Genomic DNA, 26,996 nt, shown 5'->3' with positions numbered 1-26,996 from the left:
ACGTTAACAAATGTAAAATTATTTTCTCTGCCTACTCCCAAAAACCAGCATCTCCTCTCCCTCTAGCTTCTGCTTTGTTCTCCACGTCTTCACTTCTGCTGCCAGGCCAGCAAGCTGGCTAAATGAGCCATTCAAAAGTTCTGTATGGTGCAGCACAATATAGTTTGAGATACCCCCAACCGATAGTTGCGTCCTTCCCCTGAGAGGCTTGTGAACAAAGGGGAGGTGGGGGGTGGGAGGTAGTTATGTAGGCGTTTATTTGCCCCAAACAGCGTACATCCTTCCTTTTTTAGTGAATACAGGACAGGGAGAGACACAGGGACAGACACTCCGTCTCAATGTGTTTATTCGCAGTCTGAGAACGAGCAGATTGCAGGTGGGGCGGGTGGGGGGGATTTTGTCATAAGACTGAATTAGCGGTGGCATTGTGTTTGGAAGCTGAGACACAATAGGATGACTCAGGTTTGACGAAGTGTCCTGAGAAAAATTCTCGCCCCAAGTACATTAGGATGATAAAGAAGACTGATTTTGGATCACCAGAATGGTAGTACATCACAGAACAACATGTAAAAGCAGGAAAGAAACTGTTGATTTATAGTAATAAGACGTTTTATCTTATAAGTGGTTAGAGCCTCTGCCTCACAGTTTAGGGTTCAAATCTCAGTTGTGGACTTTCTGTGTGGAGTTTGCATGTTCTCCTCATGCTAGCATGGGTTTTTCTCCAAGTACTTTGGCTTCTTCCCATGTTCCGAAAACATTCATATTCGGCAGGGGCACCATCAGGGGGTGGCCAAGGATTAGCTGGCCACCCCACTGGTCAGTCAATCACATCCTGCAGATCCAAGCGTCAGTTATGTGTTTCAGGCCAAATGCTTTGAATTGTCCAAAGGTGTGACTGTGAGTGTGAATGTTCGTTTTTTGTTTTTTTTATATGTGCCCTGTGATAGATCTAGTCCTGGGTTTACCCCGCTTCTCGATCATAGTCAGCCCCTGACTAAAGAAAATGAATTGATGGAGCTCATGATTAACATGAGTATCTCTGACAGTATTAATTCAGCGGACATGGTTACAAAGTCGATATCTTTATGAAATATCTGCATAATTAGGTATCTACAGTATACCAGCAGTTGCTGGTGTTTAGGAAAAAAACGTAAGATCAAATTTTATTTTGCTTTACATGTTAGAGGTAGGCGGCACGGTGGGCGACTAGTTAGAGCGTCAGCCTCACAGTTCTGAGGACCCGGGTTCAATCCCCGGCCCCGACTGTGTGGAGTTTGCATGTTCTCCCCGTGCCTGCGTGGGTTTTCTCCGGGCACTCCGGTTTCCTCCCACATCCCAAAAACATGCATTAATTGGAGACTCTAAATTGCCCGTAGGCATGACTGAGAGTGCGAATGGTTGTTTGTTTCTATGTGCCCTGCGATTGGCTGGCAACCAGTTCAGGGTGTACCCCGCCTCCTGCCCGATGACAGCTGGGATAGGCTCCAGCACGCCCGCGACCCTAGTGAGGAGAAGCAGCTCAGAAAATGGATGGATGGATGTTGGAGGTATTCTATATTTTGATATACAGTATTTCAATTCTGATACCACTAATACAACCAAGAACCAACCATAATGGTACAAATGCATAACTTGACCACATGCAAATGTGCAAGTCCATCTGTCCGCATAAGCTGCAGATGTGTGTATTGCAAAGTCACAGTTGATAGAGGACACAGATTTCCAGGTCAGATTTTTAAGCAGTTTCCCCGACAAGAGCCCCTCATTCTCCTGGACACAAACACAGGATGTCCTTGATGGACACGGTGCTATTATCTAGCCAGCCAGTTCACTACACAGAAAAAGAACAACTTGGAGGGGGATGAGGTATGAGCTGGCCTGTGGACTCCTAGTACATGAAACAATGCCATGGCTACGATTAGCGAGAATACCATTCAAAATTCTTACTATTCATTTAAAAATATATATTCTTAATACTACCATTCTTTGCAATCAAGATTTGTAGAGGCAGCGAGGGTCTGGGGACAGTCGAACAATGTGAGTGATTATCAAAGGGGCTGCAACAACAGGCTGCGTCTTCTGAAAAAGGCAGAAGTGACGAAGTACACAGGCGCCATTCGATAAACAAAGGAAGAAGTCATACAGCCCTTGAGAACATAACATCAACAGTGTGGAATGATGGTGCATGGAGCCCTATCAATTCAGGTTGGAGCAGCGTGGGAGGGAGAAGAGAAGGATATTCACATCATGTACGTTGCACATAATGACGATGTCATAAGGTAATAATCAGCAATACCTATTGCTAGCTCTCTCTCTTTCCTGCACTATTTAGTATACTTATCTTGGCACATGTATGTAACTTTAATGTAGGGCTACCTGCGGATGGAAGAGCTGTGGTGAAGGCCTGAGGAACTTTTCCTTCAGAGCTCCTACAGGGTCAAGTAGCTTCCTCTTCTCCACCCTGCTGGACCAACAACAAGGCAGAGGGTTACGTACCAAGGTCAAGGATCTTCTACACCATCTCATCCATTACTGTACTCCGCTAATGTTTGGCGTTTAAGTAACACTCTGTGGTCTAATCGGGGCAGAAATACCTGTAAATTGGGTCCATGAAGAAGGCGGAGGGTTTGGCATAGTGCAGAGGAGGTGGTTGGTGTGGCTGGGGCTGCTGGTGTGGCGTGATGGGGGATTGAAGCATTGACTGGGAGTGAGGAATTGGAAAGCTGAGAGTTTCATCCTTGATGGACACACCTTTTCCCACTCCATAGATGTGGTTCTTTTGATTCTGTGCTTCGGCTGCCATACCATTGTGACCTCCTCGGTTTCGGTTGTTAATACTGAGGTCTAATGGTTGTTCCTCACCGCTAGATATTAATGAAGAGCCCCTGCTACTCCCAGTATTAGTGTTTGGGTTTGAGAGGTTAGTTGGAGTAGGAGGAGATGACTTGGTCTCCTTGGGCTTCCTACTGAGATCAAATGGTGATTCTCCAGTAGGGAGAGGAGCTCCAAGTGCACCAGAAACCATCTTATGTAGCTGCTCACGAGGCGACTTGGGCTCTCCCTTAAAGAACAGGCCAGAGGTGAGGGCACCTCGATCAGTGGTAAAGGGGTACAGGGAGTTGTGGAAATTGGGTAGGAACTGAAAGGGAAACATGGAGTGGTAGGGCAATGGACCCATCTTCTTCTCTTGATGAAGACCTATCAAACCTGGACCAAAATATTTCTCAGCAATAGAAGCAATTGCTTTGATGGAATCGGTGGTGGCTGCGTTAGCATTTGTGGTGGTGGGTGGGAGTGCTTGCTCATCTGGCGGAGGGAAGAAAGAGTGCTGTGTTGACACTGGAGACAAAAAAGGACGGTCAATTGAGAGGTTCCCTGAATTAGACACAGCTGGCATCACTGAACTTTTTGTGTCCTCTAAGTGGTGAACATCTTGGTTTGATAGGACCACACATGGCTTTCTTCTTTTGCCATTGTGCTCACGTTCACTATCGCCATCACTCTCCAGGTCAGAACCATCACCCGAGGCCGTACCAGTCGTGGTGTCCAAATCTGTCCCGCTTGTGGTGTTAACATCTTCCAGGTCACTGCCATCTGAAACGTCTGCAATCTTTGATTTAATCTTTACCTCTCCACCAGAGGACAAATCCATTTTACTCTCGCTATCTTTGTCCTCAGCCAGACTTAAACCGTTGCCTCCATTACTGTTTGTGGAGCTAACTAAAGACAACGGAGCGCCATCTAGAGGACTCTGAGGCAGCTTGACTTCTTGAGTGTTGTTTCCAAGAGGGGTCTTCATCACTGGACTAGCTGGCAATAGCGGTGGTCGTGGATACAATGATGGAGGAAAGATGCCTGGGAAACCGTGTGGGAGGGATGGAAAACCATGGGGTCCAGGGGAGAAAGGCAAGCCAGCATGAAGGTGAGGTCTGGAAGGAAAGTAGTCGGTGAAGCCTAAACCTGACTGATTCAGACCCTGAAGGTGAGGATGGTGGGACTTGGCCTTGGCCATAATGGGACTGGAGCTCATCGGGATGCCAGGATTGAACATTCCTGTTGGAGAGCCGTAATGGTTTTTGCCTTCGCAGAAGCGGCGGTGCTTGTTTAGGGAGGAGGTAGTGCTGAACAACTGGCCACAGTCCTTACACTTAATCTGAGTGCGGCAGTCGGCGTGCATGCGCTTGTGGCGGCAGAGGTTGGAGAACTGGGTGTAGGATTTGTGGCACACCTCACCTGTGGGTACAAGAAGACGCAGCCCATCAGGGCCTGGTTAAACCCTTTTTAACACTGTCTCTAACTGTGTAAACCAAATGAACCACAACATACACAAACAATACATGGGAATGGAAATTTGGATTGAAAACCTAAAGCAAAGAATTGCTGCCAATGGGGACAGCATAATATAACAAGTCTGTAATAGGCCATTTAGTCCATCATGATATTGTGTTTTTTTTTTACCTTTGTAAGAACATAGATAAATAGAAATATGAACTTTGGACTCGTGTTTGGTTCAGAAGACTAATATAAGATGGAAAAAAGTTGTAAATGAAAAACTCCTGGAAAAGTACATGGTAGCATGAAATACGTACACAGACTATAGACATAAAAGTAAAACCATGCAGGACCCTCACTTACAGATAAAAGGTTTGACACTGCTGTGGATGTGCTTATGCTGTTTGAGGCCCGATGAGGTGGCAAAGGTCTTGCCACACTCGGGACAAGTGTGAGCTCGCGCCCCCACGTGTTGGGAGCGGATGTGACGCTGTAGATTGCTGGGATCTGTGAAGACCTGTCATGGACAAAATTGATACAAATATAAGTCTATAGTATCAGTATATATTTCTGTGTCACATTTGACATATTTTTACGTTATATTTTTGCACACTTTTGCCGTAACAAAATACATTACTCCGAAATCTATCTTTAATCTAACAGAATTTCTGTTCAGGTAAAGCCTGTGTGTCCAGTGCACCACTTACGTGCCGGGTATGCTGTACCTTATCACAATTTTCACACTCAAAGCGCTTGCCACTGTCATGTGACATCTGGTGACGAATGAGGTTGGACTTCCAGTTGAAAGCTTTGGGACACTGGTCGCACTTGTACTCCCGCTCCTCCGTGTGGACTATCATGTGCTGTCCCAGACTTCATGTGGACAGAACAAGCACAATGAATCAGACTGCACATTTTCAACACTTTATGTGAACTTACTGGTGCTGTCATAAATCTGTTCACCTGTACTCATTTGGGAAGATCTTCTCACAGTCTTTACACTCGTGGACGGGTTCGTCACTGTCCTCCCGCTCCTGTTTGAAGTCTTCTCTCAGGCTGTCAAATATGGAGCCCGCACTGGAACAGGAATATTTCTGGTGTCGCCGCAACTCGAGTGTTGACGAGAACAGCTCGTCACAGTCTTCACAGCGGTACATCTGCTCGTCTGCGTGCAGAAAACAAGACACAGTTGCCAAGTCACAACAAGAGCCTTGACAATCATCTTGAACCATATCAATCAAATATCATTGCTGTCTTTTTCTAAATTGTCTTTGACTCTCCGTTATAGCACAACACATTTAATAAGTGTTTCTCTGTCTTTTATATTATTGCATCGCTGCCCAAAATGACCCTGGATGAATAATTTCATATGCCTGCATTGAGAAAGGGTTTGAATAATTGTAGGCTTAATTGTATCTATGGCTCCCTAATATTTTTTTAAATATAATTTGTATCAGTTAATGTATATATTTATTGTCATCAAATGCCTCTCTGGTTTAGTTACTGCTAAATTGACTCTCCTTGAAGTGGTAAAACCAACAACGCCCCCATCGACAATTGCATACAATGGAAATCAATTAGCTGTGAAACATAGCCTCCATTAACACTATTAATTACTTGTTCGGTAAAGTGTTGCAGGGGCTGCATGTGTAGACAGGAAACAATAGGGACCAGCCTGCCCCTTCCATGTTGATAACCTTTACAATACTTCTCACCAACAAGGTCAAACACATAAAAACTCAGGCCAGTCCTTTCAATAGTGAGTTCCTGAGTCTGAGTCCAAGTTAGGGAGGAGCTTAGGGAGGGGAAGCCCAGTGGAGACTCTTTGTGCAAGGCATTGAAAAAAAGAAAGGCGTCGAGGAACAGAGGTAAGCAGGGCCACGGTGGCGCCAAAGGCACCCACCTGCCATCCCAAACCGTACACACCCATCCATCATTTCAATGGGTTTATCGGCAGTGACTTATACAATGCATGGCTCACCCCATATTCTACTCTGACTGCTTATCAAGCTGAACTTTCCCGGGCACATTAAAAGATCATTACCATAGCAACACGCATGCATCCAACCTTGATGAGTATGGAGAGAGATTTGTCTCAAAATTATTGACACAAATATATCCAGGATTTACACGTTTTTCAGATACACAAATATATCCGTGATTTACACGTTTTTTTTTCAATGTTGTGTGTACATTTATCATGACTAATCATTTGTAAATATACAATTCTGCTTGTGAATTGTTGAAGGTGTTTCTGTGGATTAGCGAGCACGCGCATTTATTTTTGAGACAAACGTAACGCACAAACACACACACACGCAAATAGAGAATATTCACGTGTGGGAAGGCCCGTCCCTCCATCCTCGGCGGCAGAGTTGCTGTCTCTGCTGATGACTTCACTGCAAGTCATTTTTATGGGACCGATTTTGAAATGCCACATCAGATTGTTATGAACCTGATTTAGTTGGAGTCCTGGGGTGGGCTAGTGGCCCCCAGATCTGGTTTGGTTCTGGGAAAACTACGGGATTATTTATTTATTTTTTTTTAAAAATCGGGGTAAATGTCAGACATATATGGCGGTTTAAAATTTTCTTTTATTATACAATGCAGCTACAGAACCTTCCTGGATGTAACCCTGGTACAGCGTTCTTTCTCTCAGTGGTGGACTCGTCATTTCATTACTTTAAATCCAAAGCATTGATGTCTATATATTAGTTGTCAGGCTTTTATTTTGAAGTCGGCCCAAGCGGCTCGTTGGCGGTGTGTTACCGTAATGCCTAGTATAAACAATCGCTGGGGCGGGTGGCTTGACTTCATCTTTCCAACTGGGGGTTGCCCTGACCGCAGAGGTTTACTGGGGATTCCAGCAGGGTCAGACCATAGACTGTTGGATTCCCATAAAAATGACAGTCAAGTCATTAACGGAGACAGCAACTCTGCTGGGTGGAGGGACGGGCCTTCCCCCATGTGTGAATATTCTCAACTTGTGTGTGTGTGTGTGTGTGAATTTCTTGACAACTGCGTTACCTTTGTCTCAAAAATAAATGCTTGTGCCTGCTGATCCACAAAGGCACCTTCAACAATTCACAAGCAGAAGTGAATATTTACAAATGATAAGTCATGATGAACGCCCACACATCATTAAAAACCACGTGTAAATCGCAGATATATTTGTGTAAATAATTTTGAGACAAATCTCTCCACATAGATGAGGAGAATGAATTACCTGTTGGTCAATGGGCCATTACACTGGCCTCTAAAGCTTATGCTAAATAGCACAATTTGACACCAGCGTTCACATGTTCCATGCAAAAGCTCTTACAACCGGTGTTTGTTTCTCCTTGGCACTTTGATGCAACTTTGGCAAGAAAGTGTGCCTAACAATTTTAAACCATTTATAGCATTTATGAACTTAAAAAGGAAGGCATTTCATAAATGCTCGAAAAGGTTCAAAGGTGCAATTAAGTGCAGCAAATGCATTCTTTTTGCACATCTCGGTGGTGGCAGTGGTGGGTTTTAAAGAGGAGGTTAATGACTCTGTGGGAGATGATTGGAAACACGATTATGTGCAGTTTAGCAGCTAATCTGGGAGCATGGGTGAAGTCTCAAGGGACTCCTCAAGTTCTTTACCCCACGTCATGCTCCGATAAAGCCAACACAGAAAGCACACAGAGCTTGGACTCAGACAAACACACAAATATTGCACACACAAGATTGCACTTTTCTTGGTTTACAGCACTCCATTAAGTCTCATTCACAAACATCACTATTTATTGCAGATTTTGTATTTGCTTGTTGTATCAATTTCACGCGTGCGCGTGCACGTGCACACACACGCACACACACAGAGGCAGGTGTTGCACATGCATATACTGAAAGGGATTGAACAAATCATTTACACTCAGTCACTGCTTCTGTTCAACACTCATGCACTTTTTTTTCTCGTTGACTTATTTGCATTAATAAATCTTGCATGTAAAGGAATAACTGTGAATTGCATTTCCTATACGTGTATATGTTTCTCATTGGAAAAGGGTTGCAAACCTAATGACAATTTTTTTTTTAAAATGGCAACAACAAGATTTGTTTTCAATAAATAAAATAAAGTTCCCCTTGAAGGTAGATGAACTGTTTTGGATACCCCCAGAGAAAAAAAAAATAAAAAAAAAAAATAATAACAAATAAAAATACAAAATCAAATAAAATCCATCCATTGTCTGTACCGCTTTATCCTCACAAGTGGGTTAAAACATAAATATTAGAACAGGTGTCTGCATAGTTTCTAATGAATGATGATGATGATGAAGATGCATTCTAATTCTATGGACAGTTTTGAAGTCTTGAGGCTGACAATAAATTGCAGCTCTTTAAAGTTCCAACGAATTATTTTTGTTGGCTTTCTGTGAAATAAAACTGATCCATTTCGCAGTTATTGGCAGGTCCGTTTTAAATAGTATAATGTGGGTTTGAGTGTCAATTAGTTTTTTATACGATTGGAATAATTTACATGTATAGAGGAAACATAGTTGGATAAGGGGGGCTGTCTCTTTAGTGTAGTAGTGGCGTGTGCTGGGCGCCACAATAGAACAGTTTGGGAGTTTGTTTAAAATGTGCTCTAATGAGGCGCATTTGTCTTCTTACCTTGTAAATTGGGTGCCATGGAACCCTCCGGAAAAATGCCGTCCTTCATATAAACTAAAAGCTCCTCCCCTGCATCTATGTCGCGGACTGCTTTGTAATAAATCTATGGAGAGAAAGAAAGGAAAAAAATATTCTTCACAAGGTCAAAATAATTAGAAATCACAACATCAAATGATTATATTTCATTAGAGAAGGGCCTAATATTCCGATTCAGATTAAAATACTGTTTAGTTTTCCTGCTGATTAAACGACTGTAAAAATAATGGTGGAATCAATTAGGATTCTTAGGAATGTGTTTGAAACCTTTTTTTTTTTTTTTTTTTACTGAAATCTAAACAAAAAACAGTTTTCATAACAGTACACAGATGTATCTTACACATCTATTAACATATTTTGAAAATAACCCCAACGAATAATTTTAGAACACGTCTGAAAACGTCATGTTCAATTGATCTAAATTTCACCTTCTACAAAATGTAAATGTCAGATTTTCACAATTAACATAGGATCTGGATAATTTATTTCAAATTACAGAAGATTGTTTATGGTACTTTTAACACAATTTACATTGACGTTCAAAAGGCAGAGGACAACCCGTCTTCAGGCACATTTTCTAAAGCCCCCCAAAACAAACAAACAACACAAAAATCTACCGCACGCAAGCACACATTCAACATTAAATCACCAACGCGTGGAGCCTGATTGCCACGAACAAACAAATCCATTCAAAGTAGCTTTTGAATTCATGAATCACCTCTGCGCGACAAACTGGACAAAGCTTGCCATGTGAAGTCGGGACACATGGGGGCTCTCTCCACCAATTGAAGGGCGTGTCGCCAGCCACACGCACACGCAAACTCACTTATACATAAACACACACGCTCACACACACGCATATACTAACTTCCAAAAGTTGTATGACAAAGCCGATGTGCCAAATGAAGCGTATTATTGTTATTATTACTATTATTATTATTATAATTATTGCTTGGTGGTGCCGGAGCTCGTCCCCGCCTGAGACCTGACCTTTCTTTTCTCCGTGAGGCGGAATAGTTGAGAAAGTTGCGCGGCGGTGCGGAGAGCCTGCAGCTGCACTAGCACTTCGGTCCCGGTGGAGTTGGCCACACAACCCATACTCGCTTCACCACTACTCCCAGTCCCGGCCGGGAACGGGGCCGATGGAGAGGACGCAGCCGGCCGCGCGTCGGAGTTCGCGGCGCGGCCCCGGAGTCTTGCGTACGCCCGGTGAACAAGTTGGACGAGGTCGCCTCCTCCAAGCTGGTGGACTGCCGCTGCTCGGACTTTTCTCTAATCTAGTCACGGAGCGTCCCTAAAGATGATGATGAAGATGAGTCTCTCTCTCTCTTTCTCTCTCTCTCTCTTTAGTGGTTCCTCCGAACGGCCCCTGGTGCTCTCTCTCTCTCTCTCTCTCTTTCGCTCTCCCTGCTCTCTCTCTCTGCCCCCCCCGCCGGCCACTCCTCCTCCTCTTATCTCCAGCCTAAAGCACCGATCGAGGACCCCACCCCGCACGCCCCATGCAGCACCCACCCATCAACTGCATACATCTAATATTGATGTCAGTAATGCAATTGATAAAAGCAAACCCGAGTGAGCCGCACACGTCAGTCACGCCCACTGACAACACGAAATACTGTACACACGCAGAAAAAGTTCATCCTGAATACGACGTATTGTCACGATTCGATGTTAGGATTGCACAATTGGGGAGTTTATTTATAAAGCTCATAATTGCTTGGATCATTTTCACGGGACTCAATAATTGTCATCGTGCTTTTTTTGATTTTGTAATTAATTGCAATTAAAAAAAGTGAAATGGTATTATCATACTAGAACAGCCGGAGACAAATTCCCGTGTTTTTGACATACTTGGCAATACAAAGGATTCTGATTCTGAATTTGTTGTTGTTGATAGTTTAAAAGATTGAAGTTTAGTGTCTTAAACCAATAACAATACAGAATAGAAAAATCATCACACTTTTGCACAACTGCACAGAAATCAGTCTGTTGCACATGATTAAAATGTAGTAAACTGATGTAATTTCCCCCTGTTTTCCTCAAAAGTAATCAAATAATATATGCTAGTTTAACTCATTTTAATGTGCAGCTGATGTACATGCTTGAATTAGGCCAATTCAAAATAAAAGTCTGTAAATTTGATCAGTTCTTTTTTTTTAACTTGTAAAAAATGTCAATAAATTAATTGAAGCGAACAATAATGTTTTTGTAGCCTGTGTGTGTGTGTGTGTGTCTATTGATAAATCCATCCGGGGGTAGAAGGGCAGATGAAACAGGGTTCCCAACACTTCCCAACACAGGTAATGAAGGAATGAATAGAAGTGCAAAGGTTCTCCGTCAAATCAACCCACATCAACCCCACATATTGCACCATTCTCAGTATTTTCCCCTCTCACCAGATGCAACTTTGCCTCAGAACCAATGAACGAGTGCACCACATTTTCGGATGGAGAACAATTGAGAGGCCATCATTGAAGCGCTTTTAATATTTCAGTGGGAGGACAGCCCACCATTCACAAGTGGGAAAACCATGAGCGAGGCTAAACTATATAAATACATTAGCCAAATTAAATCATGACCAGGAAAATTAATGATTAACAATGTTGCATTTATCTTCGGCTTACAACATACAACAGTAAGAAAATAATAAACAAACAGCCCAAACCCACTTGTTTTTTGTTTTGTTTTTTTCCTTTCAAGGCCTGCCTTTGAATTTCCAGTGCACACATTTCCATAAACTCATGCATTGTGCATGTAAAAGACTGGAGAGGGGAAATCACTGTATGCGCTCCTGAAAAACAAATTTTTTGAGTGACCACATGTTGTGTAAATAAATGATGGGCTCATAACTGTGACAAACTAGTGGCAAGGAAAACGGAAGCAAAGCCATTTGCCACGTAAAAACTGCAAAACGCATCAAAAAGCAACAGAACACCTGACCTTTGCTGGGTCCACTAATTCTGCCACATTTTTGATGGTGCGCTGATTCTTTCATTTGACATTGTGCGGCAGTGGCAGGGGGCACTGATGTGAAAATCTTAAAAGGATTAGGCAGGTTGGTGTCGCCAGCCAATTGGTGCTTGTCAATCTCAGAGGCCCCATGTGTTCCTTCTGATTTGCTCCAAGCCGGTCTCCCTTTTTCTTTCGAAATGTCTGAAGCTTAAATGGACATGGTGGCCCGTCCCCTCCGTGTGACAGAGTGACAGGTGGCAGGTCAAGACTCGAGGATGGAGAAAGGAGACAAAAGAGAGGCAAGGCACAAGGCGGACCCAGCTATGCAGGCACGGATTAGGAAACAAATAAGAGTAGAGTGACAGGAATGTTGAAACACACAGGCGAGTCATATGGAAGCATTTGGCTCCTGCCGTACCACTGTCATCTCGCATGTCATGTCATCTTATACCATTCAAGGGCAAATTTCACTTCTCTTACATTCCATTTGCTCATTCAGATGCAAAACAGATAGGAGTCCAGCACGCTTTGTTCCGAGCAATAAGTCATTAACCAGTTTGTACAACTAGTTTTATTGTCTCGAAAGCAGGGTACATATATACCGATGCCACATTCGATTTCTCCCATTGGGGGTCGCTAAAGCGAAGCACTTGCATGATTTGTTTAGCGCAGTTTTTACGCTGGTTTCCCTTTCTGTCACAAACCACTCATTTTCTTAGCACAAAAGGCAGCAGCATGTACCACTACACTACCAGTACTAACACACATACTGACAATCGGGCCTAATTTGAGCATTCACCATCCGACTCTTGGATGTCTTGGATGTAAAATATTATCCTGAGCTATTATCCCGAGGTTTAGGGTGTTTTCAGAGTGATGTTTCCTCCTGCTCTAAAAACAGTCGATGATCAGGGAGACAATCGTAAATGTTGAACCTGTTCAATATTTACCATAATTCTTTAAAATCTTTGTGTGTGTGGTCAACAACAAGTTTGGCCGATCCACAGATTGCGTCTGGTTGTTTCTACTGCTCTTACTTTTTCATTGTATTTTCTGGCAGTCTGGATTCCTTGTGGCACCACACTGCCTCTCACAGGTCAGTCTTGGTACTACAAAAGACATCTGGCTTGGTGGAGGAGACTCACAATTGTATGTGGAGATCTTGTTATGTGTGTGGCGTGTTGCGCTGGTCATGTCGAGTAAACCCCACAATATATTCACCGCAAAAACACGGTAATTTTTTTGTTTTCATGTGTGGTTTCTTGCATTTTCTAAATCGGATAAGGTAAAAATTCAGTATATGCATACTCCACTTGAGATCTGCAGCCTTTCTTTGGCTTGGCACAAACATTTTGTAATGCACTGTAGTCCGGAGGCTAGTGAAATGTAGCCCATATAAGTAACAGAGCCAGAAATAGCTGAGTACATTGAAGACGTTCGAGCCCTAAGGTAATGTAAAATTGCTGACAGCATTGAACACATGGCCAATTAATATTGGAGAAGAAAATATGACGTAAGTGCATCCATTTTCTATATAAAACAGTTTTCACGTCTGGGAAGGCTTTTACAAGAATTTGAGAGTGTCTATAGGACATTGCAGCCTCATTCATGCTAAACAAAAAACGGATTCATTTAGTAGGGCTGGGTATTGAACAGTTCTTTTATGACACGACACTCACCGAAATGCTTCGGTAGTACTGAGCATTGGTGCCTCGACTTTCGGTGCTCAGTTTCAGTACCCAGAGCTTAATCACTTGCACATGAGCTGAAAATGCTGCAAATGATTGGCTGTAACGTTAAACATGGTTGCGGTAACCAGGAAAAAGACATACATAGAGTAAGTGTTGATGCCAATAGTGCCCAGGGCAATAAATGCAAAAAAACACTGTTGCGAAGGCTAGCAGCAAAACAAATTTGATGACGCACCTGACCGTGCATGTAATCATTTTAGGAGCATAAAGCAGAGCTGCCAACCTATAAAAATTCACTTCCACATCAATTTGTCCAAATTTGTCTGAATTTCCACATTTTCAACCTTTAGTCAAGAACTTGACAATGAGGCAATGATCATCATTATCATTAATAAATTATGGCTACAAATATTTGGCATTTTAATGTTTTTATTACATCAACGTTGCAATGGTGGATGCAGTTGCAGCCTGAATCAAATTGCCAGCATATGAGATTCCGACATGCCATCATGACAATGCATTGACACCAACGTTCGCCTCTGCGGCTTGGCAACTCGGGGGCATAATTAATAGCGTTTGCACCAAGCAGCCGTTCAATGTAGACGTAATGTCAGACGCTGGATTTATTTTTTACAATATCCGGAAAAATCAGTTATGGCTACAAAATAACGGCTGTTTTGTAACATTTGACAGCTCTGATAAAGTGTTTCTGTTCAACTTAAAGGGAAGCAGACAGCAGCCATCCACCTCCTTGAATGATACAGAGCTAGAGTGGCCTGATTCAAAATCTCCACCACCGAACTCCGGTTCATCCGAGAGTAGGTTACAGAGGATGCCGCACTGTCTGGAATTTCAACAGGTAAGTTTACGTTCAGCGGAATCTGGCCAACTAATTAATGTTTGTGAACTTAACATTACTGCAACGTATTATGTGCATTGAGCGGTGAATTATCCTGGGATTTATGTAACGACAAATTTAAGATATTACTCTGTCTGTTTATTTTATGGATATGTAGCTAGCTAAATCAAAAGCTAACTAAAGATTGACAGTAACAGATAAAGCTTAGCTTCAGGTGATGAGGACTCCATACAGCTACAGTAGCAACACTGGTAAAATAAAAATGAGTACTAAGTACTAGTACTAAGAAATCCTGTTCTCACCCCCGTTTCATTTTCAGAACACAATTAGTGTGTTGGCATCTACCCCGATTGTCTTTTTTCTTCTACTTTCTAGAAGAAGACTAATCTCTTTGCCCTTGATGAGCTATTTGCTGATGAGGAAATGACAATTAAAATAAGACTCTCAGCACCTCAGAGAATGTTCAGGATGAGACAAAGCGGTACAGAGGTCTGTCATCTACCCTAACCCCAGTGAATCCAGTGAGCTGGTGGTGGAATTTGAGGGACACTCCGCCAATGCTAGCAACCTGGCTACCAGGTAGCTCTGTTTGCAAGCCTCATCCACACCCTCACAGTGTACATTTTCTCCTGCTGGAGACACCATCACCCAGGAGCAAGATTGTCTGTGTCCTGAGAAAGCAGATATGCTGAGGTTTTTGGAGGAAAAACTGCCAAATGAGAAGGCAGTGCCCTCTCTCTTGTTTGCAACAGTTATTTTTTACACTGGAAAATGTACATTTTTTGATGTAAGAAAACTCATTGGAGTGGAGAAAATACAGAAGCTCAAAAATAAAACTCAAGATTTGTACACCAATGTGTCATGTAATTGTCTTGTTTCAATCGATTTCATGAATTTGGTATAGAAAGAAGTATCGTTCAGAAACCCGTGTTGAAGTGAACGTATCAGTATATGTATTGGTACCAGTATCGAACATTTTTTATTGATACCCCAAATTATCGGTAAGTCACTGGTTTCATGGGTTTACTACATGTCTTAATGTCACATTAAGCCGCTTATGGTCAAACCTGATTGGTTCATTTGCAAGTTGGAGCAGATTAAGGTCAAAGATGATCTGCACCAATTATGGTGTGGTTGGTTTGGTCTGAACCTGAGTTCCGATGTCTGTGGTAACACCTGACCAAACAAACTGCACTAAGGAAGGAAATGAACTGAAGTTTGATTAAAACAGACTGAAGTGTGGACTCTGAAGAATAAGGGGCAGCTATGTCATCGAGCACAAAGTCTGACTGATTTATTATTTGCTCAAGAGACAAATCCCCACAGTTCAGTGTGTTTCCAAATATCTCTGCCAGTAAGGAGAAGGTGCAAACAACAGATAAATGGATTGTCCGACTTCTCCGGGGGATTGTTTTATGAGTCTGATGAGTGTTGGGCTGTTCTTTCAGCTTCGTTACATGTGTCACTTCCTAATAGCCCTGGCAACTGGCCCAGCAACAGCCACACAATAGAACCATTCCTTGGTTCTAACAAACCAACAAACATATTTTGCAGCCACAATGGTAAACATACAACACATATAGGAACCCACTAATCACTCTGAGTGGATGGGAAACAGGAAAGCAAAGCAGCATTCACTGCAGTGGGAGAAAGACAACACAACAATGTGTCTCTTATGTGGACGACAAATTCAAGCGGGACACTCACCTGGTCTCCAGTGAGATGGCAGGCGGCTAGGTTCTGCTCCTCAAACGAAGGGGCGGAGCGGACATACTTGAGCCAGCTGTTGCTGGGGGCGTCGGGGCCTGTGTCCAGAGAAAACTTGATGTTGCCTATGTCGTCCGCCACCTGTTCAGGAGCAACAGGTCCAATTTTAGAAAAGCAGATATTGACAATGCACGACAAAGTTCACTCAGTTACCAAAGAATTAATAGTTTGCTTCAATTGGGAGAGTGTTGATAAAGATTCTAATGTAGATGACATCTAGGAATTTGATAGCGGTCAATAGGCCAGCTAACCTTGTCGACCCAACAAATGGGAGCAAAAAGTAAGGAAGGGGACTATTATGGCGAAAGGAGGAGGGAGCTCACTAACTGTGCCTTCTTTTACTTGTCAAAAGACTATCTCTGGCACATATTGATCACCCTTTGTAACCCCTGCTTCCCCCATGAGACAAGGAGAGATGGATTCATGTTACCCGCTTTCACCAAGAATGACTTTAGATAGAAGTAGCAATATGGGAGGAAGTGGATGGAAAAAAGAGTGGATGTTGCAGAGTAAAACATGAGGAAGGAAGGCGTTAACAATGGATTGTTGCTTAAATGCGAATACAACATTGAACGGTGACCTCTCCTTTTGATTGCAGTAAGAGGAGATTTTAGGTGGCATTTATATGATATACGGTACATATACGTTTGAAAAAGTTTTTCATTTAATTTGGTCCATGTTTGAGATCTTGAAAATGCACACATTTGAAACTGTCTCAAAGTAGAAATATCATCTCACTTCCACACTATCTGGAAAAAATATGGTTGTCTGTGAAAATGGAGAACGTGTGTTTCGTGTCCAGTCTGCACTAGTACTTTGGAAACAAAACAACAATGGTGGACCACAGAGCAGTTATTGTTCATCTCACATCAAATTATGATCTCACATTTAAGATGAGTGCAGATAATAAAATGCTTTCAGATAAGAACTGGCAGGACAAGCAGTTGGTACACGTGTGGTGTTTCCTCACAGAGTACCATTACCAACTCCTGGCCTGGCATGCACTAATGACACTAATTCTGTCCTTTTTGAAATGTGAAGAAAATTGTTTTGATAACATTGTCAGCTGCAGATGAGATGTGTCAAAAATTAAAAGGAAAAAACATTCACTTCGTTAAAATTTCCAACCTCATCCGCTCTACCAAACGAGTGAGACGCTCTGATTTCACCCCCATGCTGCATGTTATACCATGCCTGTGTGTATCCTCCAGAGAAAACTAGCCTGACACAGAGCTACTGGGCTAATTACAACCCCCAATCTGACCGACTCAGCGATGGCCTCGAGTGAGCGTGACCCTTCTAATCGTGGTATTCACAAGGAACTCAAGGTGCAATGGAGAAGAACCAACAAGCTGCTTGACGTTTTTAGATGTGCACAGTTCATGAACTCGGAGAACTGGTAACGGTTTTCAAAGTCATGTTTTTTTTCCAGCTCGTAAAGTGTGAACGGTCATGTTCTTGTTGTGTGAGTGAAAGTTTTTTCATGGGCTGGGGGTGCAGGTGTCGATTTTGGAGGGTAAATATGTAAAGTGTCTGGTCAGAGGTGTGAAAGAACTGGTGCATGCGTGCTTGTCCAGATACACACAATTACATGTGTGCATGGTTTAGAGCTGAGGTGTGAGGACACCCCTTATATATTTGTTTGTAGCTGGAGTGCCAATAAGGCTATGTTCACACTGCAGTTTAATTCAGATCTTTTTTGTTTTATGTGCCTTGTATCAGATATTTCCACATCGATGTGAAGAATAGAATTCCGATTTTTTCATATCCAACCCAGGCGTCTTTCATATGTGGATATAAATTGGATATGTATCCGATGCGAGTGCAGTAGACGTTTTGCAGTGTGACATAATCCACAACCAACCATTTGGCCCGACGATAGTTCTACGACGCCAAAATGAAAAGTCTAGTATGTTTGATTTTGTTTGGCTGTCTTCCGTGTAGTGTGACATATCAACGACAACGCTCCGACAGCACACCTTGACGTCGACCAATAGGATTGCGTAATTGTCAACATACTTGAGCGACGTTGTTTACTCACGTGCATGAACCAATACTTATGCAATGCTTAACCAATGCTTTAGAGCATGATTCGACAGAACGCCGGCATGTTTACGTACAAACATTAGTGCTAGCACTAGCTTGCTAGGCTAGATAACCTTGCCTGCTTGCGAGCCGTATTAAAAGTATGTGAACATACCTCAAGCTCTTCTTTAATGGCCAGCCCAATCCCAAGCACCACATATTTTCTCTTTTTTGTTATTTTTTTTCCTCACCACAATACATTGGGGCGATCCATTGTTATTATCGTCCCCATGGTAATATATCCACTCACGTTGACATGTGACACTTTTTCTGATCCCCCCTCCTTGACAGTGTTTGATTTAACAAGAGAAAGCCCAGTGATCGTAAAGGACGGGATTCAGTGGTATCGTAATAAATGTCGTGTAGTTTTGCCAGCGGCTGTCAAAGATACGGCAGATATTCTAAAGATAATTTATGGCAGTAGTCTGACATATTGCCCTTGCAAAAGACCAAATTTGTCTTCTAGTCTGATCCAGACACAAGTCACCAAGGTCTTGAACCATCTTTACTGCTAGTTAATGGGACGTTAATATTTAGTGATGCACCAAAATTTCGGCCGCTGAAATGTTTTGGCCGAAAATAGCCCAAAGTGCATTTTCGGTTTCGGCCCGAAAAACCTTTTTCATTGAAATAAAGCTACCGAAATAATATGTGGCATGCATAATATGTCACATATTGAACACTGACGCCCGGAGTATGTACACCTCACCGTAAAGAGTAATTTACTATATCCACAAGGAACACCCCATAGAGTAGTGCTGTTCTGTATTGCTGCTTTTTTTACTGTAATAATTCAAATTAGCATCTCGCGATGAATTATGGGAACCACGTGACTTTTCCGTCATCATGCAAGTGGCTACTAGCTCAAATGGAGAGTCCCTATTTTCGCCCGACGTAGCTGTTTTTCGCTGTTCGAGTAAGGGGAATGCTTGTTGCATGGGATTTTGTGCCGCCCCAGCTACCTACGAGCTACATCTTACGTGACTAAATACGATGCCGAGCCACGCAGGCGAATGTCGCGTCTGTTGTCAGCCATGCTAATCACTAAACTATCACATGAAGTCGCAAAACACCAAAATGATTGGGTGGCACAGTACACTTGTCAGATTGGTTGGGCTGGAACCGCGTTATAGCGGAGATAAGCCAACTCTGTAAAGCAAAATAGCAGGTAAATTAGTACATGTTTACAGAGGAGAATACTGTAATAGACAGTACGATGCGAGCCAGACATAACAGGGATCGGAATTTGTATGTCACCGGTGCTACGTCACTCATTTATCATTTAAAAGTACATCCATATATTAAATCTTCCATCCATTTTCCATAACGCTCATCCTCACTAGGGTCACGGGCGTGCTAGAGCCTATCCCAGATGCCTTTGGGCGAGATGCAGGGTACACCCTGAAATGGTCGCCAGCTAATCCCAGGCAACAAATAAACGAACAACCATTCGCAATTACACTGAACAAAAATATAAACACTGCAAATTTCAGAGTGGCCTTTTATTGTGGCTGACAAAGGAGAAATGCTCACTAAAACAGATTTAAAAAGATTTGTGAACAATATTTGAGGGAAATGGCCTTTTGTGTATGTAGAAAATGTTTTAGATCTTGGAGTCCAGCTCACAAAAAATGGGAGCAAAAACAAAAGTTATATTTTTGTTCAGTGTATATTCACACCTATGGGCAATTTTAGAGTCTTCAATTAACCTACCATTTTAGGATGTGGGAGGAAACCGGAGTACTCGGAGAAAACCCACGCAGTCATGGGGAGAACATGCAAACTCCACACAGTCGTGGCTGGGTTAGCCATAATTTATTAACAATTACAATTATAGAACAATGATTATGTTGTGAAATTGAGAAGTATGCCGAATGTGTATCTTATTACATAATATACTGCAATAACTGTCCCATGGTAATGTTCTTAACCTAATTTTAAAAATATGGAAATTCAGACAAATTGTTCTGGAAGTTAATTTCTATACGTTGGCAGCTCTGTCGTCAGAGCCATAAATGCAATTTCACTAATAATTGGCATAGTTTTATACTCAATAATTGGCAGGTTTGAGTTATTTTTATAACTTAAGTAAAGCGCTTTGTGTTGCATTTTTCTAATGAAAAGTGCCTACAAATAAAGTTTGATTGATTGATTGATAATATATTTTGGTGTTTCGGCGGGCTCCGGTTGCCGGCTTTGGGTTCCTCGGTTTCGGTTTTTGATCTCGGGAAACAATTTTCATTTTGGCGCATCATAATAATAATACTGAAAATTGTAGTTCTAGTGCATTTAAATCATTCTGGCAAGGTAGTATCCATTAGACACATTGCACATGAATATTTTGATGTTCAGGTGAAAATGAGTAGTCAATACACAATACCTGTATGTTGTGTTTAGTGTAGACTATATCCACATAGTATGTATTTATTCATTGTTAGATTTATTTTTCTAAAACACAAATTTTTGTATTGTATTTTATTGTATTGTTGTTTTAAAAATGACAATACCACCTACTGGCCTGGCATACACATTACAGCACATTTTTGTTGTTGTTTGTGTATGTGAACAAAGGTGGTGTCATTTGTGCTAAAACGTAATAATAATTAAAAAAAAACAGTATTTGCTACTTTTACTGAATCGATGTGAATACGAATCTGAAATCATATTCCCTCCTTACAGTTACTGTTGTCTTTTGCTTCCACTTTATGACTTAAACACACTGCCTGATTGAGCCCAGGCCTTTGTGTGTAAAAAACAGTCACTGAAAATTAAACAGTGCTATGTCTCCCACCCACGGAAGCCATCCACACCCACCAACATCTATTACTCGCTCTCTAATATGTTTCCTTGAGACGGCTGTCAGAGTGGACTTGCCATAGAAAGAGATATATAGAGAGATCTCTCTCTCTCTCTCTCTCTCTCTCTCTCTCTCTCGAGAGAGAGCTAGAGTTAACAGTATGACTGGTATTGCTCATGTTTAGAGGTCAACGATAAAAAAAAAACTTGCACACAGGTGGAACCACTTTTTTGTTGTTGCTTTTTTAGGGTGAAAGGGCGTGGCAAGGGTGGCAGGAAAGCAGAACTTTCACATGCTTACACACTGAGCATGTTGCAGTTCATACACACTTATGACTTCCACCCCTCTCACTACAATTCACTATGCACCCGAGGGTCTGATGGTGGATTAATGAGCAGCAGACCAGTGTGTCTTTGTAAGTGTACATGTGTGCGTATGTTGTTGAGGAGGCCTACTAACACCCTGTCTCCAGGTGGAAGCCTGATTTATAAGGCTACAAATGAGGTGCAACAGAGAGGGAGAGCCAGAACAAGCCCACAGCTGATTGTTTGTTTATTTACTTTTTCCGTTTAATTTTTCCTCCCCACATCCTCACATGTCCTATTGGGGAAGAAGGCCTGGCTCCATGTAAGCACTATATCACATTTAAGCGGACAATTTTCTGAATTTATTTCAGTTACAAAGTGGGTGGAATTGGCAAATTTATGAACAGGCATATTATTTTCACAATCATTAACAATAAGAATAAAGAAAATACTATGCATTTTGAGGAAACCTCTAATTTTAAAAATTAATTACTAACCACTAATTCTTGTGAGAATGCGTCTAACTGAATCTTCAGCCTGCCATAATTTCTATATCCGCTTTTCCATTTCAGCTAAAAGACAATTTACATACAGTGGTGTCTCCAGATACAAGTTTAATTTATCTGTGACCACCCATATCTCAAATAAATCTTTCTCCATTGAAATGAATGGAATTTCCATTGATCCATTCTCACCACCCCCAAAACCCTAAAATTTTTGTGATTGTTTTTTAATGAGGAAAAAAAGAACTCTGTAACATTGTACTTCATAAAAACTATGATGCCATTAAAGAGAATGTAAAGACTCAAACTGTTTGTGCATCATTAATGTTTCAATTCATTGTGCTACTCTTTCTGCTGTTCCCGTTTTGGCCATCGGGAGGCAGTTTAATCCAGACATGCAGACACAAACAAAGAAGAATGGCACAAGTTTTTCAATTAATTAAAATCTTCGCTCCTCCTTGAGCCATCACCTTATCGTGGTTGAGGGGTTTGTGTGTCCCAGCGATCCTATGAGAAAAGTTGTCTGGGGCTTTACGCCCTTGGCAGGGTCACCTTTGGCAAACAGGTCCTAGGTGAGGGATCAGACAAAGCATGGCTAAAAGACTCCCTACGATTGGTAAATCGATGGAATCGCGTTTTCCTTTGCCCGGACGTGGGTCAGCGGGCCCCCCTCTGGAGCCAGGCCTGGAGGTTGGGCTTGCAGGCGAGGACCTGCTGGCCAGGTCTGCACCCAAGGGGCCCAGGCGGGGACAGTCTCAAAGCGTAATGTGGGTCCCTCTTCCCATGTGGGGGGACATAGGGGTCGGTGCATAGTGAGCTGGGCGGTGGCCGAAGTCAGGGACCTTGGTTGTCCGATCCCTGGCTACAGAGGCTGGCTCTAGGGACGTGGAACATCACCTCTCTGGCGTGGAAGGAGACCGAGCTAGTGTGTGAGGATGAGAAGTTCCGACTAGACATATTCGGGCTCACCTCCAAAGACACAGCTTGGGCTCTGGTACCAGTCCTTTCGAGAGGGGTTGGACTCTCTTCCACTCTGGAGTTGCCCAGGGTGAGAGGCGCTGAACAGGTGTGGGTGTACTTATTGTCCCCCAGCTTGGCGCCTGAACATTGGGGTTCACCCCGGTGGAGAGGGTAGCCTCCCTCCACCTTCGTGTGGGGGTACGGGTTCTGACTGTTGTTTGTGCCTATGCACCAAACGGCAGTTCAGAGTACCCACCCTTTTTGGAGGCCCAAACATATTGTGAGGGTCTGCTGCAAACGTCTGGCAGAATCCCCTGTCAGAAGGATTTTCAACTCCCACCTCCGACAGAACTTTGCTCACGTTCCCAAGGAGGCAGGGGACATTGAGTCCGAGTGGACCATGTTCCGCATCTCCAGAGCTGTGGCCGTAAGGTGGTCGGTGACTGTCATGATGGCAACCCCCGAACCTGTGGGTGGACACCAGCGGTGACAGATGACTTCAAGCTGAAGAAGAAGTCATATTGGGCATTTTTGGCCTGTGAGACTCCTGTGGCAGCTGATATGTACCGGGTGACCAAGTGGAATGCGGTTTTGGTGGTCGCTGAGGCAAAAACCCGGGCGTGGGAGGAGTTCGGTCAGGCTATGGAGAACAACTTCAGGACGGCTTCGAGGAACCTCTGGTCCACCATCCGGCATCTCAAGAGGGGGAAGCAGTGCACCATCAACAGTGTGTATTGTTGGTATGGGGTGTTGCTGACCTCGACTCGCGACGTTGTGAGTCGCTGGGGCGAATACTTCGAAGATCTCCTCAAATCCAACAACACGCCTTCCCATGAGGAAGCAGAGTCTCCGGTCTCTGAGGTCGGGTCTTCTATCTCTGGGGCTGAGGTCACCGAGTCTGCCTCTGGATTGGCAGACTGGGGTGGTATTCCCCCTTTTTAAGAAGGGGGACCGGAAGGTGTGTTCCAACTATAAGGGGGAACACACTTGCCAGGGAGGACACTCTTCAGCCTCCCTGGCAAGGTCTATTCAGGGGTGCTGGAGAGGAGGGTCCGTCGAGAAGTCGTATCTCAGATTCAGGAGGAGCATTGTGGTTTTTGTCCTGGCTGTGGATCAGTGGACCAGCTCTATAACATGGCAGTGTCCTTGAGGGTGCATGGGAGTTTGCCCAACCAGTCTACATGTGTTTTGTTGACTTGGAGAAGGCATTCGACCATGTCCCTCAGGGAGTCCTGTGGGGGGTGCTCCGGGAGTACGGGGTACCAGACTGCCTGATATGGGCTGTTCGGTCCATGTATGACATATGTCAGAGTTTGGGCCGCAATAAATCAGATTCATTTCCAGTGAGAGTTAGACTCCACCAAGGGTGCACTTTTGCCACTGATTCTGTTCATTACCTTTATGGACAGAATTTATTGATGCAGTTGAGGTGCTGAGGGGGTCCGGTTTGATGACATCAGTATCACGTTGCTGCTTTTTGCAGATGATGTGGTTCTGATGGCTTCTTCAAGCCGTTGATCTTTAACTCTCACTGGAACGGGTCACATCCGAATGTGAAGCGTGTTCCCCGGGAGTCCTGTGTGGGGTACTTCGGGAGTATGGGGTATCGAACCCCCTTATACGGGCTGTTTGGTCCCCGTACGACCAGTGTCAGAGTTTGGTCCCCATTGCCGGCAGTAAGTCAGATTCATTTCCGGTGAGGGTTGGACTCCGCCAAGGCTTGCCTTTGTCACCAATTCTGTTCATAACCTTTATGGACAGAATTTATAGCCGGAGCCGAGGCATAGAGGGCGTCCGGTTTGGTGGCCTCAGTATTGCATCTCTGTTTTTTGGAGATGATTTGGTTCTGTTGGCTTCATCAAGCCGTGACCACCGACTCTCACTGCAGGGGTTTGGAGCCGAGTGTGAAGCGGTTGGGATGAAAATCAGCACCTCCAAATCAGAGACCATGGTCCTCAGTCGGAAAAGTGTGGCGTGCCCTCTCCAGGTCGGGGATGAGATCCAGCCCCAAGTGGAGGGGTTCAAGTATCTTGGGATCTTGTTCACGAGTGAGGGAAAAATGGAACGGGTGATCGACAGGTGGAACAGTGCAGCCTCTGAAGTGATGCAGACTTTGCACTTTGTAATTTTGTAAGCCGAAAGGCAAAGCTCTCAATTGGTCAAGAGGTGTGGGTCATGACCGAAAGAACAAGATTCCGGATACAAGCGGCTGAAATGAGTTTCCTCCGCAGGGAGTCCGGGCTCTCCCTTAGAGATAGGGTGAGAAGCTCGGTCATCTGGGAGGGACTCAGAGTAGAGACGCTGCTCTGGTGCATTGAGAGGAGCCAGTTGAGGTGGCTCGGGCATCTGATTAGGATGCCTCCTGGACGCCTCCCTGGTGAGGTGTTCCAGGCATGTCCCACCGGGAGGAGACCCCGGGGACGACCCAGGATACGCTGGAGAAACTATGTCTCCCGGCTGGCCTGAGAATTCCTCTGGGTCTCCCCGGAAGAGCTGGATGAAGTGGCTGGGGAGACAGAAGTCTGGGCTTCCCTGCTTATGCTGCTGTCCCCGCGACCTGACCTCGGATAAGCGGAGGAAAATGGATTGATGGATAAAATCTTCGAGGCAATCAAAGCACTGAGAACACAAACTCATGTTTCTATTGACTTCTATATGCTAACATTTACAATCCAGAAATTTATGCCAAAATCTGTTAAAGCATAGTTTATATAGTGTACTTGTGAGTGAAAAGAGAAGCGTTTGGAGTGGATAGGATGCAGAGAAAATTCCACAGGAAGCTCTGATAAGAGCACGACACTCCTCTTGCTTCTTGCCTCACAAAGTGGAACCTTTGACAGCTCGGAACCTTTAATGGATGTCTCGACATGCCCTCTCCTTCGTCAGCTACGTGTGACGGATGTGAGAGGTGCGCGGGGCTGAATCAGAAAAGGAAAGTTGCTTGCCGACGACAAGGTGCATATTATTTTCAGTTTGAGTGAGGGCACAAAATGGAAACACTGCTCAGCTGTGATTGTCCTTTAGATGCGAGACTGCTTTGTTAGAGTGTTTAGGTTGTGTTCACAGTCTACTTGTATTTAATACAGACACATTTATTCTACAATTAAATACAATTAAACAAGTAGAAATTGATGTTTTCTTTATGCTCACTGGCCACAATATTAAGTACACCTGCATAATCTAACGACAGTGAAACAAACAGCTGTATACAAAATTCATTTTAAAGAAGTCGATTAACAGTAAGTTCATAAATGTGGTTTGCACTAGTGGTGTAGAATTGAGCTGCTTCATTCTGAGAGTTGTTTCGAATATTTTGGCCATCTCATGTCAGTGAATAAGTAAGCAAAATATTTCACAAAACAGTGCAATTATGTGCCGCTGCATACTACAACCACCACAATGACTATTTTGTTAAATTAATACCTATGTTAAAGTGTCATTTATAATGAAGAATTATTATCTTTATCAATTTTGATACATACATTGTATTGGCTCTCAGTAGCTTGGTCAAGTGTGCCTGATATTGTGGCTTGTGAGTGTATATTTCCCTATTTCAAAATCACTGCACACACGACCAGTCTATGCTACACTCTTCCCAAGAAGCCAAAGTATAAAGGAAACGACTCTGTTGACAGGAAGATAAACCTTGTTATCCACAAATCTAAAGACGATAAGCAGCGATCAAATTTTATATAGCGATCACCCTCAAATGTAGTCAAATTGCTCCTTACAAGTCAAAACTGTACAAAAGACAGACAGCAAAAATGCATACACTTCCACCTGAAGAAGTTAGGGGGCGACCTCACATGCGAGATAAAAGACCAGACTTGGAAATGAAAGTTCTCCACAGCCGCACACGGACATGTGAACAATATAAAAAGGATAGACATGTAAGAATCAGGTGCACGCGCGCGCACGCACACATGTAACACACACGCACACACAAACACATACTTAAATAGGTATACTGTAAATACAAATTAAAGGTGTCGTTTAGTTTATTTGCTTACACGTGTAACTTTGTGTGTAATGTACAGTTTGAGTGATGTGTGTGATGGTGAATGAAAGTGTGTTAAATGTGACCCATTTTATCTGGGCTGTGTAGCTATAGTGACATAATTAAAAACC

General features: G+C 43.3%; 1 protein-coding gene across 3 annotated transcripts in view; it reads right to left on the bottom strand.

Moving 5' to 3' along the window:
* The window catches only part of prdm16 (PR domain containing 16), a 229,936-nt gene that overhangs the window by 14,748 nt on the left and 188,192 nt on the right, over nt 1–26,996 (bottom strand). The window contains exons 4-10 of one of the 3 annotated variants that reach the window (XM_061682080.1): nt 16,159–16,299; nt 8,914–9,016; nt 5,236–5,437; nt 4,980–5,145; nt 4,636–4,789; nt 2,595–4,233; nt 2,377–2,464 (exon numbers count right to left, since the gene is read on the bottom strand). In XM_061682080.1, coding sequence (XP_061538064.1) covers nt 2,377–2,464; nt 2,595–4,233; nt 4,636–4,789; nt 4,980–5,145; nt 5,236–5,437; nt 8,914–9,016; nt 16,159–16,299 — 2,493 coding nt within the window. Of the gene's footprint in view, nt 1–2,376; nt 2,465–2,594; nt 4,234–4,635; nt 4,790–4,979; nt 5,146–5,235; nt 5,438–8,913; nt 9,017–9,939; nt 10,183–16,158; nt 16,300–26,996 lie in introns of those variants that run through there. The other 2 variants (XM_061682088.1, XM_061682096.1) reach the window with 2 other exon arrangements.

This window comes from Phycodurus eques, chromosome 1, assembly GCF_024500275.1.
Source record: "Phycodurus eques isolate BA_2022a chromosome 1, UOR_Pequ_1.1, whole genome shotgun sequence".
Lineage (NCBI taxonomy): Eukaryota > Metazoa > Chordata > Actinopteri > Syngnathiformes > Syngnathidae > Phycodurus > Phycodurus eques.
Note: the sequence above shows the minus strand (reverse complement) of the source record. Positions and strands in the feature narration are given on the sequence as shown.